General features: G+C 52.7%; 1 protein-coding gene across 1 annotated transcript; it reads left to right on the forward strand.

The window, feature by feature from the left end:
• Positions 1-405: 405 nt before the first annotated feature.
• On the forward strand, positions 406-17,292 carry TRPM4 (transient receptor potential cation channel subfamily M member 4). The gene is made up of 25 exons (XM_021003805.2): positions 406-504; positions 828-895; positions 1,151-1,325; positions 1,574-1,754; positions 2,142-2,305; positions 2,420-2,603; positions 2,775-2,836; positions 3,160-3,363; positions 3,866-3,965; positions 4,468-4,580; positions 5,586-5,993; positions 6,164-6,283; positions 6,366-6,495; positions 6,930-7,075; positions 11,101-11,213; positions 11,463-11,540; positions 11,643-12,080; positions 13,011-13,143; positions 13,385-13,559; positions 13,682-13,859; positions 15,762-15,952; positions 16,057-16,189; positions 16,351-16,423; positions 16,503-16,601; positions 16,815-17,292. The coding sequence occupies exons 1-24, from the start codon at positions 481-483 to the stop codon at positions 16,596-16,598; spliced, it is 3,687 nt and encodes a 1,228-aa protein (XP_020859464.1). The 5' UTR covers positions 406-480; the 3' UTR covers positions 16,599-16,601; positions 16,815-17,292.
• The last annotated feature ends 3,140 nt before the right edge of the window (positions 17,293-20,432 follow it).

A 20,432-nucleotide genomic window follows, 5' to 3' on the forward strand; every position in this document is an offset into this window, starting at 1 on the left:
TTTCTTTGGTCCCTGGCTCTGGCTGAACTTTGCACCTGGAGCCATTCAGGGGCTCAGTGATCTTGGAGCCCAACTCTATCATTGGACCAGGAGGGAAACTGAGGCCCAGAAGCCTCCTCTGTCTCGACTGTCTCTCAGCATTTCTGGATCTGTTTCAGTCTCTGCTTTCTTCCATGTTTCTATGCCTCTCCCTCCTTCCCTCCACCCACAATGGTCCTTCTCTGCTCTTTCAGATCTTCCTCAGTCTCTCTCCCCTCCGTCTGTGGGTCCATCTCAGCCTCTCTCTCCCAGGGACAGAGATGTACTGGGCCATCCTTCGATCCCGCCCCCGCCCCGTCCCCGCCTCCTGGGAGGGAGGACTGGAGGAGGCAGGCTAGAGCCTGAGCAGACGGGGGTGGGGTGGGATGTGACGGAGCCGGTTCTGGGCTGGGCAGGGCTGCGGAGGGTGAGGCTGAGGCTACTGCGGAGACAGCAGGAGACATGGCGGGGCCTGAGAAGGAGCAGGTACTGGTCAAGTCCTTTACAGGAATCCCAGATTGCGGGTTTGAGCGACCAGCTAGTCTTCGGTCCTTGAAGGAGCAAGGTGCCCAAACACCCTGGTCCTCTAGGGGAAGGGGAGAGTATCTGAGGGCATGGATGCCCTGATCTGGGAGGGAGGCGGGGAAGGGCTGGCACCTGGACACCTGGGTGCCCTAGAAGAGAAGGCTTGGCCATCTGCATCCTTCGTTGATCGATCGATGGAGGTTGAGGAGGGGCTCACTGAGGAAGCCTGATCTGAGGATGTCTGAGGGTTCCCATCCTCAGCCTGTCTCTACCCCATTCCCCAGAGCTGGGTCCCGCGAATCTTCAAGAAGAAGACTTGTACAACCTTTGTGGCCGATCTCAGTGACCCCGGGTAAGGCTGAACTCAGGAGTTTTGAGATCTCATCTGTTGTCCCCCATCAGGGAAGTGCTGGAACCTGGTCTGAGCAGGCAGTCAGTGCCTGGTATGACCGGCGCCTTTGTGGCAGCCTCTGGACTCTCCAATCCGTGTCCTTGAACCTGGGAGCTCCTGGGTCCCTGAGTCCCTGGGTTCTTGAGTCCCTGAGTCCGAGGGTCCCTGGCTACGTGAGTCCCTGAGTCGAAGCGTCCCTTTCTCTGACCCATGCAGGGGCAACCGATGCCAGTGTGGTCGCCGCCGGGAGTTTCACCCTCCGGTGGCTGTGGAAGACGCCTTCGGAGCTGCTGTGGTCACAGTGTGGGATGGGGATCACCACACCACAGAACGGCCCACTGATGCCTATGGAGACCTGGACTTCCATGGTGCTGGGCGAGGTTTCAGCAAGGTGCCGTCCCCCCCCCCCGACTTCTCCACAGTTCTCCTGGGGCCCCCTGATATTCCCTACTGCCCGTGTAGCCTCTGTTCTCTCCCAGGTTAATCAGGCTCCAGGACCTTGTGGGGAGGGGGGAGAGCCCCACTGGACAAAGCAGTTGCCAAGGTCTAGCTAGCCGTTGGGGTGGGGGGAACGGAGGGGAGAAGTGACTTGGGGCAGAGGGTGAGCGCCATCCGTGTCATGTCTGTCTCCCTGGGCAGTTCATTCGTCTGTCTGACCGCACAGACCCAGCAGCAGCCTACGCCCTGGTCACTCGCACCTGGGGCTTCCCGCCCCCCAACCTTGTGGTGTCTGTGCTGGGGGGCTCCGGAGGACCCGTGCTGCTGCCTTGGATCAGGGACCTGCTGCGTGGAGGGCTGATGAGGGCTGCCCACAGCACGGGTGAGTCCTCTCTTCCTCCTCTGCTTCTTTCCTGCCTGGTGTACCCTAGTGCCCACCCATCCCCGTCTATCCCCACTCCCATTTCTAGCTCCCATGGCACAGTGATACCAGAGTTGGAGGACCCGAGTTCAAATTGTGCTTCTGACTTGGGGTCACTTTGGCAAATTGCTTCAGTTCCCCTGTTCCTCTATTTCCCTTTCTGTCCAACCTGGGAGTTGGAGGAGAAGGCTCCTGAGTCACATTAGTCCCAGTCACATTCCTGCCTTTGCGTGACTCAGTCCCTCTCCGACAGGGTGTGTGATAGGGGAATGAGGGAGGAGAGGCAGAGGGGAGTGCGCAAGGAGGCTAGTCCTGACCCCTGGGCCTTGGGGGCTTCCTCCCACTCAGGGGCCTGGATTGTGACTGAGGGGCTCCACACTGGCATCGGTCGCCACGTCGGGGTGGCCGTGCAGGACCACAATACAGCGGGCACAGGTTCCACTAAGGTCGTGGCCATGGGCGTGGCCCCCTGGGGTGTAGTAAGGAGGAGGGAGGCGCTCATCAGCCCCAAGGTGAGGCCCTGCTCTGAACACCTGGGTCCTTCCCTTTGCCCCTCAGGGAGGGACTGGGGCTCTCAGGGTGGAAGGGGGATTCCAGGGCTCTCCGTGTGGTACCTCCCTGCCCAGGGCCTGTTCCCTGCTCAGTACAATTGGCGAGGAGATCTTGAGGATGATACCCAGTACTCCCTGGACTATAACTACTCCGCTTTCTTTCTGGTGGATGATGGGACTTATGGACGCTTTGGGGGCGAGACCCGTTTCCGGGCCAAGCTAGAGTCCTACATCTCCCAGCAAAAGACTGGGGTTGGAGGTGAGCCCCGTCCTCCCTTCCCCGGCCAGAATAGTTGAGAAGGCAGCAGGTACTCAGGCTGGGCGGCTTCCAGGAGGGAGTGTGGCGATGGCATCCCTCTTCAGAGGCTGGCTGGGATGGTGTCTGGGAACCCAGGACTCCAGAACTCCATCTGCTCTCATCTCTCCTCAGGCACGGGAATCGACATCCCTGTCCTCCTTCTCCTCATTGATGGAAACGAAAACATGCTACAGGTATTTGGGAGTTGGGCTACCTGGGTCCTTGAGGAAGTAAGGGCTGGGGGCAGGGGTGCCTGGGTCCCTGAGGGGGTGAAAGCTGGAGGAGGAGTAACCTGGATCCCTGAGGGGGTGAAGGCTGGGAGAGGGATGCCTGGGGCCCCAAGGGGGTGAAGGCTAGGGGAGAGTGTGCCTGCATCCTCAAAGGGCAGAAGCTGGCAAAGGGGACTCATAGGTCCTTGATGGGGTGAAGCTGGAGTCAGAGTATCTGACTCTCCAAGGAGGGTAGGAGTTGGCCTAAACATCTAAGAACCTTTAGTCCCCAAACCCACTTTCCCCAGCGTGTGGAAGAAGCCACCAAGGCTCAGCTGCCCTGCCTGCTAGTGGCAGGTTCTGGGGGGGCTGCTGACTGTCTTGCTGAGATGTTGGAAGAAGCCCAGGCTGTGGGGGAGTCCTCTCCCTCCATTGGGACCCCAAGTGCAAGCATCACTGAACGCATCCGCAGCTTCTTTCCTAACGGTGACCTTGAGGCCATTGGGGCTCAGGTATGGGGGCTGGAGGATTCAGGTGTGAGGGACTGGGGGATTTAGGTATGAGGCACTGGGGGGGTCCAGGTATGAGGGCCTTGGGGGTCTCAGGTGTGAGGGACTAGAGGATTCAGTTATGAGGGGCTGAGGGGCTCAGCTATGAGGGGCTGAGGGGCCCAGGTATGAGGGGCTCTCAACTCTACATACATTGAATGACCTTAAGCAACTGTCTCTGTCCTAAAAGCCTCAGCCACTTCAATTTCCAGCTCCCTGAATTTCCTGTCTTTATCTGGCACCTAATAGATCCAGTAAATTTTAGGAAGAAAACCCAGCCTGTTTCCCAAAAGGTTCATAGTCAAAAATGAAACCATTCCTGCCTTCAGAAAGCTCATCTGCTATTCATATATGGGGGTTCCTAGGGGCAGGGTATCCTGGGGGGGGGGAGGCTGGGCTCAGAGCCTCCCAGGGCCTTGGGGATAAAGGTCTTTGCCCACCCCACCTTCTCCTTCATCCTGCACAGATAGAGAGGATCATGGCTCGTCGGGAGATGCTGACCGTGTATTCTTCTGATGATGGTCCCGAGGAGTTCGAGACAGTGGTGCTGAGGGCTCTGGTGAAGGGTGAGGCGCCTTCTCCTGAGTCCCCATTTCTACTGGGGGGGAGGGCTATGATCACCCTTCTGACCTCGGCCTGCCTCCTTCCCTAGTCCTGAGCTTCTTTTTACAGATGGGTCATGGACAGTCCCGTTCCTGCTGCGGATCCTAACACTCTCTCTCTGCCCTGCCTGTCCTCTGTCCTAAGCTTCCTTTCATAGCATCTCACCCCAAAATGTTCCTTGTCTTCTGCTTTGGTCTCTTGTTTTATCTTCCTGGATTCCAAACTATTGTCATTAATTTTTAAAAACACTGGTGGTGTGCCTCAGCTCATGACTCCATTCTTGGAATCTGAGTGGCCTTCTCTACTAGAGGCACGAGAAGGTCTAATACCTGCCGCCATGTTTTCTGGAGTCTACCTCTTTAGGCCATTCTAGGGTAATGGTACTCTCCTCCCTGCCACTGGAGGCAGGGCGCCCAACAGCCGGACTGATCCTTTCTCTTCCCTCCCCTTCTCGCCCCTGGCCAGCTTGCGGCACCTCAGACGCATCTGCGTACATGGATGAATTACGTCTGGCTGTGGCCTGGAACCGTGTGGACATTGCACAGAGCGAGATATTCCGAGGGCGCATCCAGTGGCGGGTAAGGAGGTCAGGGGAAGGCAGGAAAAATGAGGGGAGGTGGAATTGTGGGACAAGAGACTTCTCCCTTCCCACTTCTGCTTGAAGGAGGAAGAGCCGTGGACCTAGAATTGTGAAGATGAGTAAGTTCAAATCTGGCCCGAGGCACTTCCTAGCAGTGTGACCCTGGGGAAGTCACTTAACCTCTGCTTGCCTCAGTCTCTTCATCTGTAACATGGGGATAATAACAGCACGGATGTTGTGGGGATCAAATGAAATAATATTTTTAAAGCGATCAGCGTGGCACCCGACGTAGTAAATGCTGCATAAATGTTAGCCATAGTCATCATTACTATGATTAGCCATACTGGGTCTCTCAGAGCCTTTGTCAGTGTGTTCACGTGGTCCATCTCTCTTGCCGCTCCCTTTCTCCCCTTATTCCTGGTCTGTCCGTCCAAACCTAAGCTGTTCACTCTACTCATGTATCTCTCTTCCTGCTCTAAGTCTCCCATACGTTCACATATGTGCATGTATGTCTGTACATCAGCGTGTGCACACATATATGTGTATGTATGTACAGGTGCGGTGCCTTTGTAGGTGCACACATATACATGTGTGTAGACACACAGTACACACATATCTCTCCATCCCTCTGTGCCGGCTCTATCCGTTTGTTTCCTTATCTCTGGTCTCTCTGTCCATCCATCCGTCCATCTCTTATCTGATGGTCTGTCCAGTCCACTCATCTGTTGTCACGTCCCCAGTCCGCTCGTCCCCCAGTTGGGTCTCTTTGTCCATCCCCTGTCCATCTTTCCGTCTGCTCCTTATCGATTCATTTCTGTCCATCTGTGCCTCCCCATCTTTCTCTCCATCTTTCCTTATATTTGTTTGGTTCTTCTCTCATCTCATCTCTCTGTCTATCCTCCCTCTCTGTCATCTGTCTTTCTGCCGCTCCTCTGTCTGTTCATCTGTTGTTGCTGGTTCGTCTGTCCCATGTCCGTCTAACCATCTGTCCCTGACCTTGCAGTCTTCGCACCTCGAGGTCTCCCTCCAGGATGCTCTCGTGAATGACCAGCCAGAGTTTGTGCGCCTCCTCATCTCCCGGGGTCTCAGTCTCGGTCACTTCTTGTCCCCGGCCCGGCTAGCCCATCTCTATACAACTGCCCCCTCAGGCTCGCTGGCCAGACACCTGCTGGACCGCATAGCCCCTGGTCCTGGGGCTGATGGAGGCCGCAAGGAGAACTCTGCCCCTGGTGTCCTCCCAGCCTCCCCGCTCCGGGAAGTGCACCTGCGGGATGTGGGGCGGCTTCTTCGTGACCTGCTTGGGTCCACCTGTGCCCCCCAGTATAAGAGGACTGCAGAGGACAAACTGGAGCCGGATCCTGCTGGGGGCCGTCGAGAGTGTAAGGACCAGATGGGATGGGGGTGGCACAGTGCACACGGGCCTGACTTGGAGTCCTAGGATCAGCCCTCAGCTCTGCTATCGTCCCCATGGGACCCAGGGGAAGGCCATTTAGTGAATGGTCTCTAAAGTCTCTTCATGCGGCCCGAGGAGGATGCAGGCCTCAGCACTCACCCTCCTCTGAACCATCTTTATCTATCCAGATGTGCCTCCTGATGGATTCTACATGGGACACCAGCCTCGGGCAGGCCCCCTGGATTGACCTGCTGCTCTGGGCCCTGCTTCTGAATCGGGCTCAGATGGCTGTGTACTTCTGGGAGATGGTGAGGCCTGGCTCGTGGGCCATAGGATCCGGGCAGAGAGGGGGCTGGGTATGACCCCTGACCTGTAACTTCCCTCTCTTAGGGGAGTAACTCAGTGGCCTGTGCCCTGGGTTCCTGCCTCCTGCTTCGAGTCTTGGCCCGCCTGGAACATGAGGCTGAGGAGGCTGCCAGGAGAAAGGAGCTAGCTGCCAGATTTGAGGGGCTTGCCATGAGTATGGATGGATCTCTGTGGGCTGGGGTGGGGGGAGGTTCTCTGGGACTGGGTGGGTGAAAAGCAGGTAACAGTCTGGATGATGGAGCCAGGATTGTGGTTATGCGGACAGTCAAGAACATTGGGAGCTTCTGTAGGAGGGTCTAAGATTCTGCCATCTCTGGATTAGCTTTCTGGAGTATCACTGCTGTTAGTGCGTGGAGAGCCAGGGACAGGACCCTTGCCCTCTCTGCCCCTCAGTTTACTTGACTGTAAAATGAGTGGTTCAGATTCCAAGGTCCTTTCCGGCTCTCCCTCTCACACCCCTAATGATTCCTGGGACCTGGATGGGGGATACATTTCTGGGGGCATCTCTAAGGTGGATGTTTCTCTTCAGGTGGGGAGAGGGTAGAGGTATCCTACCCCTGGCCCCAGCCTCTGTTTCTCTTTCTCTAGGTCTGTTCACAGAGTGTCACCGTAACAGTGAGTCCCGAGCCACTCGCCTGCTCCTGCACCGGTCCCCACTCTGGGGGGGAGCTACCTGCCTCCAACTAGCAATGCGAGGTGATGCCAGGGCCTTCTTTGCACAGGATGGGGTGCAGGTAAATAGTATCAGAGCTTAGTTCAACTTCATGGAGAAAACCACACCCTCTATATGCAAACATGGGAAGTCCCACCCCATAGACACTGAAGGCAACCCATCTGTCCACATGGAAGGTCCCACCTCTTGGGTAGAAAGTCCTGCTCCCCAGGGCACAATTTAGTTCAACAAATATTTATTTATTACGCATCTACTCCACGCCAGGGACTGAGGATACAAAGATGAAAAGAAACAGTGCCTGCCCTCCACAAGCTTACATTTTAATGGGAGCACAGGACACAGACACAGATAAGGCCTTGACATCAGGAAGAGCCTGCGTAGAAGGTGATGCTTGGGATTAGTTTGGAAAGGAGGCAGCGATTCCAGTGGGCAGAGGAGAGAAGGGAGAATGCCCTAGCCTACCAAAAACATGGTGGCTCAGGATGGGACTTTGAGTTTGGAGAATGTTGGTTAGTTAGGTTTGGCTGCCATGGAGATTGTGAAGGCAGGAAGATGAAATATGATTGGAAATGCAAGGTGAAGCCAGGTTGTAGATTGCCATAAAGAAATGGTATTTCAACCTGGAGAAAACAGGCATCCCTCTCAGGCCATTGCATCTTCACAGCTGGGTTTCAACTATGATGGACAGAGACTGAAATTTGGGGTCAGGAAATTTGAGACGAGACGTGAAGGACATAGGCAGTTAGGTGGTGCTGCACCGGGCTTGGAATGAGGAAGACTCATCTTCTGGAGTTCAAATCCAGCCTCAGACACTTACCAGCTATGTGACCCTGGGCCAGTCACTTCACCCTGTTTGCCTCAGTTTCCTCATCTGTAAAATGAGCTGGAGAAGGGAATGTCAAACGACTTCACTATCTCTGCTGAGAAAACCCCAGACGGAGTCATGAAGAGTCAAACACGACTGAACAACAACTTGAAGGACGTGAAGAAAAACTTGGGTTGGAGGAGGAGAAAGAGGGGAAGGAAGTTGGCCAAATAAGATGGTTGTCATTATGTGGAAGAGTGAAAGAGGACAGTGGGACCTCCAGGAACTGAGGCCACCACAGGCAGTTGCCACAGTCATCCAGTCAGTCAATATGCATTTATTAAGTGCCTACTATGTGCTACATTGTGCTAAGTGGGGGCTGAGCAGCTCTCCACAGAAGATGACCTTTAAGAGCACCTGTGAGAATGGGCAGGGATGGAAGGTCTCACTTTCAGCAAGCACAGAGGGAATGTCACAGTGCTTGGTGTATGGAATGTTCGTCTTTGCACCACAGCCAAGTGACTCCTGTCTAGGCTCAAAGGGCAGGCGGCTCTTTAAGTGAAAGCGCTTCGGGATGCCTGTCCACATTGCAGGGCATCAGGGGTAGTGAAGCATCCCTGGAACGCCCGGAAGAAAGATTTCTGGGTGAAAGCAAAGAGAGGATTCCAAAGAGGCAGGAGGGAACCCTGAGTCAGAGCCTGAGGTCAGAAGGTGAAGGAGAGACAGAGGATAACATGGGACAGTTAGAGCTATGAAAGAGACCAGAAGCTCTTCCCAAAGAAAAGGAGTGGGACACTCCAAGGAGAAAGCCTCATTGGCCCCTCGAGGAACAGTCCCCCTGATTCCATTACATGAAGTATTTCCTCCCTAGTAAAGAGAGAGGAGGGGGACCTACCAGGGCCAGTATCCAAAAGAACCTGCTAAGGTGACTCTCAGGTGAGCCTGACCAGAAGGAACCTAGAAGACATTGCTAAGGATTATGATGTCTTAGAGAAGACTCTGAGGAAGAATGCCTTCAAAAGTTCATAGTGAACAAAATCTAAGAAAGGAAACAAATAAATGAATAATGTCTAGCATTTAATATGGTGTTTTAAGATTTGCAAAGTGCTTCACAAACATCCTATTTTATCCTCACAGCCACCGGGAGAGGGAGGTGCTGTTGTTATTTCCATTTTATGGTGGGGGAAACTGAGGCAGGCAGTGGTTACCTTTGGCTCCAGGCTATATTTCCCTTTTCTGACTGAGTTTCTGAGCTAGTAGATCAGGGGAATGCTGAAGATGTAGTTTAGTTTGGCAAGAGAAAGTCTTTGTGGACCAGTTGAAGAGATGTGGCTAGGCCATGCATGGTCTCATCTGGTTGAATAGACAAACTAGAGCTTGACTTGATGTTGGGTTGGGAGAAGATCTCCAGTGGAGTCCCCTGGGGCTCTGTGATATCGATGACAACAAAGAGAAGTTTACTGATCAAATACATAGATAATACAAAGCTGTGGGGGAGATAGGGACTACACTGGATGACAGAGTGTGAGGATGGGTGATACATGGATGGGCAAGAATACTGGGGGAAGATTGAGTGAGGTGAAATTTGATGGGGATAAATGTAAAATCCTAGCTGTGGGAGTCTAGCAAATCACTCGACTTCTCAGTGTGCTAGGTAACAATCTCACACTGCATTAGAGATGACATCTGTGGAGAGAGGTTTTCTGAAGTTATACGTTTAATAGAATGTTTGACACGGAACTCCAATATTTGGTGATTCAGAACATGGAGTAGAATTCTCCCCTTTCCTCACACAGGACTGAGAGTTTCTTCTACTTAATTTCTATGTAGCAAGGTGAAGTAGATGCCATTGGCCTGTGAGTAAGGAACCCTGGGTCTTAGCCTCGGGCCTTTTGATTCTAAGAAGCTCAATGCTTTTACATTCTGTGGCTATAAATTTGCTTTTAGCTGGGTCTTCCCACCTTGAGGACACCAGGCACGTTCTCTGCCTTGGGTTGAAGAGGGCACCAATGGAGAGAATGTCCCGGTTCTTTTGTTTTACAGCCAGAAGGGGCCATATAGACCATCCAGTTTAATTCTCCTTGAGAGAGTTTTTACCAAGTGGCTAGGAACGGAGAGGGAGTAAACCCCACCGTGTTCAGCTTTGGTCAGATCACACTGGGAGCGATAGATGGGATCAGTTGTGGGCAGCACTGTTTAGGAAGGCTAGTCAATGGTCATCCATAGGAGGTCATGCAGAGAAAGTCGGCCATGATGGCAGACGGCCTCCATGTTGTGCCAGACGAGGATGTGATGAAGGAAGTGGGTGTGTTTAGGCTGGAGAAGAGGAGGCTTGGGAAGACGAGTCATGGTAGGTGTTTTTCAAATATTTGAAGGGCTTGCTGGCCCTGGAGGGCAGAGCTGGGAGCAACGGGAATAATTTCATCGGGTCATGGATTCGGAAGAGAACTTCTTGTTGTTCGGTCATTTCAGTCGTGATCCACTCCTCGTGACCCCATTTGGGGTTTCCTTGGCAAAGATACTGGAGGGGTTCACCATTTCCTTCTCCAGCTCCTTTTACAGATGAGGAAACTGAGGCAAACAGGGTGAAGTAACTTATCCTTGTGAAGCCGGATTTGCACTCAGATCCTCCTGACTCCAGGGCTCTAATCCTACCATCTTCTACAGAGATTAAATGATGTACCTACAATAACGCAGCTAGTAAATGTCTGAGGCGAGTTTTGAAAATGCCTGGAGTCCAGGAGAAGGAAGGTCTTGTTTGTGAAACAGCCCTAAGGCCAGTGTCACTGGCTGACCAAGTGCATGAGGCAGAAGACTGGAAAGGTGGGAGGGGGCCCTACGAGCCAACCAGAGAATTGTATAGTGGATGTTGGAGGCAATGGGGAGCTACTGGAGATTATTGACCGGCAGGTGACCTGGTCAGACCTGGGATTGAGGAAGATCCCCAGCTAAGTGGATGGTGGACTGCAGGCAGGGAAAGAGAGATGGGAGTGAGGGGAAGGCGTGAGGGCGGGAGGGAAGGGGCAGCTCCAAAGGGACAGAGGAGGGCGTCCAAGGCCTCTACTGCTCTGGGAAGTGGGATGGAGACCGAGTTAGGGAGCATTGGAAGTATCATCTTGAAACTGCGAGGACTTCTCTTCTCGCCCCATTCCCACCGTTCCCCCAGGAGTCCCCACTTCTCATGTGTCCTTGGGAGGGAGATTGACCGCTCTTTCCTGGTTATCTTGGGGTTGGGGGCCGTGGGGACCCTCAGGGCCCTAACTCCCATCTCGTGCCCCCAGTCCCTGCTGACTGACAAGTGGTGGGGAGAGATGGACAGCAGCACACCCGTTTGGGCCCTGGTCCTCACCTTCTTCTGCCCCCCGTTCATCTACACCAACCTGATCACTTTTAGGTGAGACTGTCTGTGACCCTCCCCGACCTGGTGCTGGGCCCCATCCCTGTCCCCAAGGGGCCCCCTGCATGCTGGGACATAGCACAATCCCTGCACCCTCCCCACACCAAGGTCCCCTGGTTTCAGATTCACAACTGGACACCTACAGTGACTTTAGGCAAGCCATAAGACCTCTCTGAGCCTCAGTTTCCCATTTGATTCAATGTCCTCCAACTGCTCTCTGTTTTCCCTTTTACCAACTGCCTGCAGACCCATTGATGATGAGTTACTGAAGAGAGAGCAGTGGGGGCCAAATGTGGATGGCGTCAATGGCGACGGCCCCTCAGGGTGAGAACAGGGTGGAGGTTTTCCCCCTGAACAGGTGGGGAGAGGGTCCTGGTTTGGCTGGCTTTAGCGGTAACCATTGCCTTCCCCACAAATGTCCTGCAGGCAGGCAAACATCCCAGAGAAGCCGGGGACCAGGATGTCGTTCCAGGCGCGAGAGGGCAGCTGGTCCCCAGACCAGCGGCGGTGGGCCCAGTACCTCCGTCGCTGGGCCCAGTTCTGGGGGGCTCCGGTGACAATCTTCATGGGCAACGTGGTCAGTTACCTCCTGTTCCTCCTGCTCTTTGCCCGGGTTCTACTGCTGGACATCCAACCCAAATCACCCACTGCCCTTGAGTATCTGCTCTACCTCTGGGTCTTCACCTTGTTGTGTGAGGAACTTCGACAGGGTCTGTCGGGGGGCTGGGGAAACCTGGGGGTTAGCACATCCCAAGAGCCTGGGAAGCTGCCTCTGAGTCGGCGGCTGGGCCTTTACCTCGCTGACACCTGGAACCAGTGTGACCTCATTGCCCTCGGCCTCTTCCTTCTGGGCATCAGCTGCAGGTGAGTGACCTCTGACCCCATGACTTCAGGTGGGGAGGGGCTACCCCCTTTATTCTCTTTGATGCCCCTTCTCCCTCAGGAACTCTAGGCCCCCTTGGTTTCCACCAAAGTGGCATCAAACCTGTGCCTTTCTAAGCACTAACTCTTCTCTAAGCCTGCTTACCTGAATCCACTCTTCCCGTCTTCTACTTTTAAGGACAGCGTTTAACCTCTTGCTTACCCTCTGGGCCTTGAAAATCCTGTTCCCAGCTGCTGCTCCCTTGGCATCTCTGGTTGTCCTGACCTCCTTAGCTCAAAGACCTTCCTTGAGATCTCCTGCCGCTCTCTCTCCAGGACACAAAAAAATGTCCCGAGGCCTCTTTGAGGGGCTGATGTTGGCCGTGTGAGTCCTCTGGCCTGCCTGGATCCCTTTCCCCTCAACCCAGAGACTGCCTTAGAGGCTGAGAGATTGTAGCAGCCAGAAGGAATCCTAGAGATCTTAGGATCTCATTTAGCCAATGATGCCAGAAGCTTTCCCTGAGCTCCCATGTCTGAGGCTCATGGAGCCATTTTACCAAGAGGGAACTGGCTTCAGAGGGAGAGGGCAAAAGCCATGCAGGCAGTAAGGAGAGGAGCTGGGACTTGGATTAGGTTCTGTACCCCTAAGAGGGTGAGCGGTCCCCATTTTGCCCATAGGTCTTTGTTGGGCGTTTTTCCAGTCATCTCTGACTCTCTGGGACCCATCTGGGGTTAAAGCTGCTCCCCCAGTCCCCAGTGCTGCCTCTGCTCCCAGGGCTTCTCCCCCCAGTCCAGGCTTCCAACACCTCCTTCTCAAAAGAGGGGCACTCCATTCTCACCTCCCCATTCTCAGGGACTTTCTGAGAGACCTTTGCCCCAGGACACCGCATATGTTTTTCTCTGGTGGCTGTTTTTCCCTCCCTTCATGCACAGGCTAACAGTAGAGCTGTACCAACTGGGCCGGGCAGTGCTCTGCCTGGACTTCATGGTCTTCACCCTTCGTCTGCTGCACATCTTCACGGTCAATAAGCAGCTCGGACCCAAGATCGTGATTGTGCACAAGATGGTGAGGTTGAGGCTGGGCAGGGAAAGAGAATGTGGGAATAGAGTGAAGGGGGAGGGGAAGAGGAGAAAGATGGGGGAAGAGCAGGGGAAGGGGGAAGAAGAGAAAGGGGGGAAGGGCAGGGGAAGGGGGAAGAGGAGAAAAGAGTGGGAAAAGGGCAAGGAAGAGGAGAAAGGGCGGGGAGGGTGAAAGAGGAGAAAGAAGGTACCTGCTGGTTCCTCAGACCCCCTTCCCTATCCTGCAGATGAAGGATGTCTTCTTCTTCCTCTTCTTTCTGGGAGTATGGCTCGTGGCCTATGGTGTGGCCACCGAGGGGCTGCTCCGGCCCCAGGACCGTGACCTGCTGCCTATCCTAAGACGGGTTTTTTACCGGCCCTACCTGCAGATCTTTGGCCAAGTCCCCCAGGGAGACATGGATGGTGAGCAAGGTCTTCCAGACGTCTCTGTGTCTCTCTCTCTGTGCCTCCATGTCTCATGTCTCTGGCTGTCTCCATAACTGACTTTGTCCCTGTCTCTGTCCTGTCTTCCCGGCGGCCCGCAGTGACCCTGATGCAGCTGGAGAACTGTTCCACGGAGCTTGGCATGTGGGCTCAGCCTCCAGGGGTCCCCTCGGGCTCCTGTGTTTCCATTTATGCCAACTGGCTGGTGTTGCTGCTTCTGGTCATCTTCCTGCTGGTGGCCAATGTGCTTCTGCTCAACCTTCTCATCGCCATGTTCAGGTGCCCAGCCCCTCCAATGACCCCTGAGCCCCTGACCTTGCCCACAGACTCCACCCCTTCCTCCCTGGTGCCTTCTGTCATCTGTACTCCTGGAGAGGATGGCCCCCTCTGCAGCCCAGAGAGGGTCACACCCTTCAGCTTCAGCCGTGAGCCTTCCATTCTGAAATTCCTCCCTCTTTCCATTCCTCTCTCTTCTCAAGGCTCCACGTCTGTTCTTTGTCCTTACTGTGACTTCCAGTCACATCATCTCTGTCTTCTCTCCCCCTCCACAACCTCCCTTTTGCCCCTCTATAGTTAACTCATTCGAACACACCATGCTCTTTCCCTGGGGTCCCTCACACCCTTGTCCCGTCCTGGTCCACACTCTGTCTTCCAGGGATAAGGCTGATTGCGCTCACCATCCACCTTCTCTGCTCCTGTTGGCATATTATTGAGCACACAGCAACACCAGATCCAAATTCCTCTTATCCAACCTCAGCTGGGTCTTCATCAAGTGTCTAATCAAACAAATCCTGTTCTTCCTCCATCCAAGACCACCCGGCCCCATTGAGTAACTGCTCCACACCTCTTCTCTCCTTGATCCTGCAGTCCCCTCAGGCTGTCTGTCATCTTCTATCTCCCTTCACTTTCAACCAGTTCAAAATGCTGCCATGTATGGGCAAGTCACCTTGAATATTATGTGCCTCAGTTTCCCCATCTGTAAATTAGAGACAGTTACCCGTAGTCCCTACCTCAAAGGACTGTCTCCACCTGAATGTGGTGCCGGTGCCACCCCCCCCCAGCCTCAGCCTTACCAAAGACCCTCTGAAGGATTTGCCTATTATTGTTGAAGGTGGCGCCATCTTGCCAGTCTCCCACATTCTTAGCCCCAGTCATTCTCAATTTCTTACCTTCTGCTAAGTCTTTTTGAAAAGTATTATTGATGTGCTTTGTGTTTACATTACACACTTACAGACACTCCCACTTGGTAACAACATAAAATAGGTAAGTGCTGCTGCCCACTTCAAGACCTCAACACCTTTCTCCTACCTGGACTTCCTACTTGTTAGCTTCCTAATCATTCTCCTTTTCCTGGCCTCTCCTCCTTCTGTCCAGCTGCCAAACAGCTACAAAACATCTGTGCCTTCCCAAGACACAATCTGATGGTATCAGATCAGACCTCCTCTGCTCAAAAATATTCTGTGGCTCCCATTCGCCTCCAAGTGAGCCCGGCTTTTGTGATGCTTCACCGTCCAGCTCCCCACTTTCTCCCAAAGGTCTCTCAAGGCCTTTCTGTTTCTTATTTCCTGTTCACATTCCCGCTTCCCACAGCTGCCTTTGCTGGACCTTCCTTCCATGCCTGGAATGCTCTCACTGCTCAGAGGCTCAGCCTTGGGGCTCTCTGTGGGAAGAAGCCCTTCCTGATTTCCATTCCCTTCCTGGCTTTTACCTACCTATATACACGTTATACAGAAGTTCCTTGAAGGCAGAGATGGCTCTATTTTTGGTGTGTTCAGTGCCTAGCACAATGCCCAGAACGTTATAGGTGGTTAATAAATGTTTGTGGAGTTAAATTGTCTGCATCCTACTGACCACTGACTCTCTGCTCCAAAGAAGTTTTTTTCCTCTGACCCAATGACTTCCCTCTATTAAATCATCACCATACTGACCCCTCACTCCAGAGACCTTTGACTTATTGACCAGTAACCTCTGACCCTGTGACCCATGATTCAATGACCTATGTTTGATATCTTCTTGCCCCAGCCCTGATTCAGTGACCCCCTCATGTCTGACCTACTGATCCTTGACCCTGATGACCCTTTGACCCAATAATCCCCTTCTGACCACTGGTCCATGTCTTTTGATCAAATGCTCTTTGATGATCAGTGAGTTGCCCTCTGACCTTGTCTTCTGGTCCCACAGTTACACATTTGGAAAGGTGCAGGGAAACAGTGACCAGTACTGGAAGTTTCAGCGTTATGGGCTGATCCGAGAGTTCCACAACCGCCCAGCACTGGCCCCACCCCTCATCATCATCTCCCATATCCTTCTCCTGATGAGGCATCCCTGGCGCAGCCTCGGAGGGAGGATCCCCCCCTCAGCAGAGGACTTCAGTATGCTTTCCTGGTGGTGGGCGGGGGGGGGCAGGGCTCCCCAAGGGAGGATCTCCCAGGTGTCCTGGGGGTCTTGGGCCGAGCCCTGTCCTGCCATTCCCCAGGGTTGCACCTGTCCAACAAGGCAGAGCAGATGTTGCTAACATGGGAGTCGGTCCAGAAGGAGAACTTCCTCCTTGGCCAAGCCCGGGACAAGAGGGAGAGTGACTCGGAGAGGCTCCGGAGAACATCCCAGAAGTGAGAAGAGCTCTCTGGGGCGGCAGGTGGGAGGAGATGGGACATCTCTGAAGTGAAGGGAATGAAGGTTCTCTGGGCTGGGAGATGGTCCTGGTGGGGCAGAGATGTTGCAGAGGAAGGGACTTTTCTGAGGATGACCTCTGCTTCCCCTCCAAACACAGGGTAGACACAGCCCTGAAGCATCTGGGTCAAATTCGGACTTATGAGCAGCGTCTGGTGGGGCTGGAGCAGGAGGTAAGAGGCAGTGGGGGGGTTGGCAGGGCTGGGGGGCTGGGTTCAGCCATCTCCTCCTCTGACCCCACACTCCTGCCAGGTCCGTCACTGCAGCCAGCTCCTTAGCAGGGTGGTTGAGGTGCTGAGTCACTCTGAGCTGATTTCACCAGGGAAGACACCCCCACTCAACCCCTGAAAGGTCAGCAACCCTTGCCTCCTTCTTGCCCCCTCCCTGCCCTTGGCCCTGGCCCTCTCCCTGCCCTAGTCGTGTCTGCCCCTAATCCTTCCATGCTCCCCTCTCTGTTCTTGTCCATATTTTTGTCTCCTTGCCTTTGTATTACTCTCCATCTTCTTGTCCCAATCTCCCTTCCCCCTTGCCACAAGGTCACTAATTCCTTCATCTTTTCCACAGAATGGGCCCTTGAGGCTGGACACCAAAGGACTCCCATCCCCCTTGAAATACAGGAATCAGGGATATACCTCTGTCCCCCCCAGTCCAACCTGTCAGGGACAATCTCCATCTTCAGGCCTCCTGTCTAAAAGGACTCTTGCCATTCCTAGAGGCCTTCCCGGGAGTGATCTTTTCCTCCCTTGGAACCTCCTTACAGGGCCCATTCCAATCCCCAGGAAGATGGTCACATTGACAATAACCCCATCACCAGGTGCCTCCCCCATCCCCAGTGGTCCAATCTAAAGTGACCGCTGCCCCAGGTAGCAAGATCCAAGCCCAAGGTTCAAGTCTAAGGATGACAAAGAGGCCTTCAGGTCACCCTGGACTGTGGGGATCACCTCAGGGAACTAGGGCCTGGGGCAGGGCCAGGTATTCTGCCCTTCCCCCCAGTGTCTAAAATCTTCAAAGGCTGTAAATAAAGACCAATTTGTAAGATGCAGGAGCAATTTCCTTTTTTTTTCTTTTCCTACTTTTTTTGGACAGGATAACTAAATGGGCAGGCAGATTAGGAAATGGAGTTGGCCAAGATTTAAGCAAAGCAGCTGACAGATTTTCATGGGATTCCCATGGACAGTTGTGGGCTGGAAAAGAGTGCCATTGGGTGAATTCAGTATTCATGGAATGGCCAAACCCAAAGAACCGTCAGCAATGGCTTGGCATCATCTTGGAGAGAGGTCTCCAGTGGGGTGTCCCAAGGATCTATACTTGGCCCTGTGCCATTGAACACTCTTATCAATGACTTGGATAAGGGATAGACAATATGGTTATTCAGTTTGCAGATGACACCCAATTGGGTTGGACAGTTAACATTGATGACTAAACTAGGATCCAAAAAAAAAAAAAAGCTCTTGACAGGCTAAAGCACTGAGCCACACTGCATAAGATGAAATCAAATAGGATAAATGTCAAATCTTACACTTGGGGATTTCAAGAGATCAGCTTCACAAATACAAATGGCAGAGGTGTGGGCGGATGGCAGTTCATCTAAAAAATGTCTGGGGTGGCACCTGTGGCCCTTGATCTACCTGTTTCTGGTGCCATGACTTTCCCTGGCTCTCTGAGCCCAAACTGTAAGAGAAAGGGGTGGGATAATGTATAAGGAAAGGATTTTTCAGGAGCACAATTGCTCCTAATCTGCTGGTGGCAAGGGGCCCACCACGGAAGCTTTCTCTCCCATAGAGCTCAAGAACCCGCATTACCCTTGGGCATCTTCCAGAGTCCACCATAGTTCAGATCTGTGAACTTCTCTGTTAGGACTGAAAAAAAGATCCATGCTCCCCCATGGCAGCAGCTAGGTGCTTCCCCTGTCTAGTAACCACGAGTTTGTGCCTTTTAACTAAAGCCTCAGGGCCCCAGGGTGGATGATGCCAAGCTCAGTATAGTTGTGGGTCCTTCATCACATATTGGGGTACCCATAGTATGAGGTCATGAGCCTCCTGCATGCGTACTATCCTAGAACCTGGGCTGATCCCAAGGCTTTTTCCCTAATCAATATTCCCTCTCTGGGGAGGTGACCCAACCTTTGCCCCCTTTGAGACCTTGGCAGTGGGGCAAAATTAGGACTTGCTTTCCCGTTCATCTGAGGACTCAGAATGACCATACGGGGGCCAGGGAATTCACTGTACTGCAAGTAAACACACATTCACCATAGTCCTATAGCAAGTTCGCATGCTATTGGAAAAAGAAGGTGCCTCCCAACAGCACCATCCCTGGTCTCCTGAGGAGTTTTTCTAAACCATCTTAGAGAAAAGTGACTCTATTAATAGAGGAGAATCCAAATTCTTTCTCCAGGTTATATGTATGGATCCCTTGGAAAGGATAAACAAGACCCTGGTGACTCTTCACCATCAGTTAGCCAGTCAGCCAAGAAAGATTTAATAAGCACCTACTATGTGCTAAGCACTGATACAAAAAGAGACAGGAGGCAATCCCTAACCTCAAGGAACTTATAGTCCAATAAGGAGGAAGGAATGAGGAAAGGCCAAGGGGAATCAGTCAGAACTATGTACAGAGGCAGTCCATTCTTAGCAGGCAAGTCTGTCTGGAGATCCGATTCCAGAAACTACTGGACTGGAGAGGCCTGCCTCTTCCTAGGCTGATGTGGATTCATCGCCGACATGGACCCTGAGAGGCTGGACAGCTGACCTGGCCAATCAGATGCACCAAGATGCAGCTATTGATCAGCAGGGGCAAACCAAGACGGGACGAGTGGGACATTATGCTAGGTGAAGACAATTTGGGGCACAGTTGGGTGATCTGAGGGCTCTGATTGGTGCAAGGAACCCAGTTAGGCAAGCATGGCTACTTCATTCTCAGACAGGGGATCACATGGTTCCACACACACAGTACAACATCATATACCTCCCCTGTCCCCATAGCAAGCATCTAGCACAGTGCCTAGCATATAGTAGGTGCTCAATAAATGTCTGTTGACTGACTGGACTGATTGGCAACGAACCCAACCTCTGCCATTTTTGAAACAGCCCCAACCTGGTTAAGTAACTTTGTTTCAGCTTCTGGTGGGTGTAGAAATGTCACACAAACAACTGTAAGCAGTGGGGAAAAAATCAGCAAAATGTCTCCATTTTTCATGATTCCCAACAAGGACAACTTTGAACTGTCCAGTGGAGGGCCAGCCCTATGGCCACCGCCTAAGAATTAGAGTAGATGGCTATCTTCTCTGTCCCATTCCTCAAGGCTCTCTCACATGCCTACCTACAGCCTGGAGCTCAACACACTGGGCAGACTCACCAGGATCTGCCCATTCCCTAGGGTATCTCCTCTTATTAAGTTAATGGACACTGAAGCCACATACGTGCCTCTTAATTCTAGTTCCTTCTCTTGAATTATTTCCTATTTTTCTTACATGTAGCTGTTTGTACATATTTGTTTGCTCGTTGGCATCAAGGTCAGCTACCTCACTGATGGTAAATCCTTTAACTTGAAAAGGCTACAAGCCAAGACCAAAGCGGAGGGAGGGTTGGTCCATGATCTTCTGTTTGCAGATGATGGTGCACTCAATGCAGCCTCTGAAGCTGAGATGCAACAAAGTATGGATCGATTCTCTGCTGCTTGTGCTAATTTTGGCCTAACAATGAACACCAAGAAAACACAGGTGCTGCATCAGCCACCACCACACCATCCATACGTGGAACCATCCGTTACAGCAAATGGAGAAAGTTTGAATATTGTGGATAAATTCACTTACCTTGGCAGTATATTTTCTAGGGATGTGCACATGAATGATGAGGTTGTCACACACATTGTCAGAGCTAGCTGAGTATTTGGGAGGCTCTGAAGGAAAGTGTGGGAGAGAAGAGGTATTAGACTGGGTCTACAGAGCCCTTGTGATGACTTCATTGTTGTGTGCCTGTGAAACCTGGACAGCCTGTGAAACCAGGAAACTGAATCGCTTCCATTTGAATTGTCTTAGGAAGAGTCTGAGGATCACCTGGCAAGATAAAGTACTGAACATTGAGGTCCTCTTTCAAGCTAAACTGCCAAGCATTCCAACCCTACTGCAGAGAGCAAAACTCCAATGGGCTGGTCATGTTGCTTGAATGCCAAACCTAGGCTTGC

This window comes from Phascolarctos cinereus, unplaced genomic scaffold, assembly GCF_003287225.1.
Source record: "Phascolarctos cinereus isolate Bilbo 61053 unplaced genomic scaffold, phaCin_HiC Scaffold_726;HRSCAF=1367, whole genome shotgun sequence".
Taxonomy (NCBI): domain Eukaryota; kingdom Metazoa; phylum Chordata; class Mammalia; order Diprotodontia; family Phascolarctidae; genus Phascolarctos; species Phascolarctos cinereus.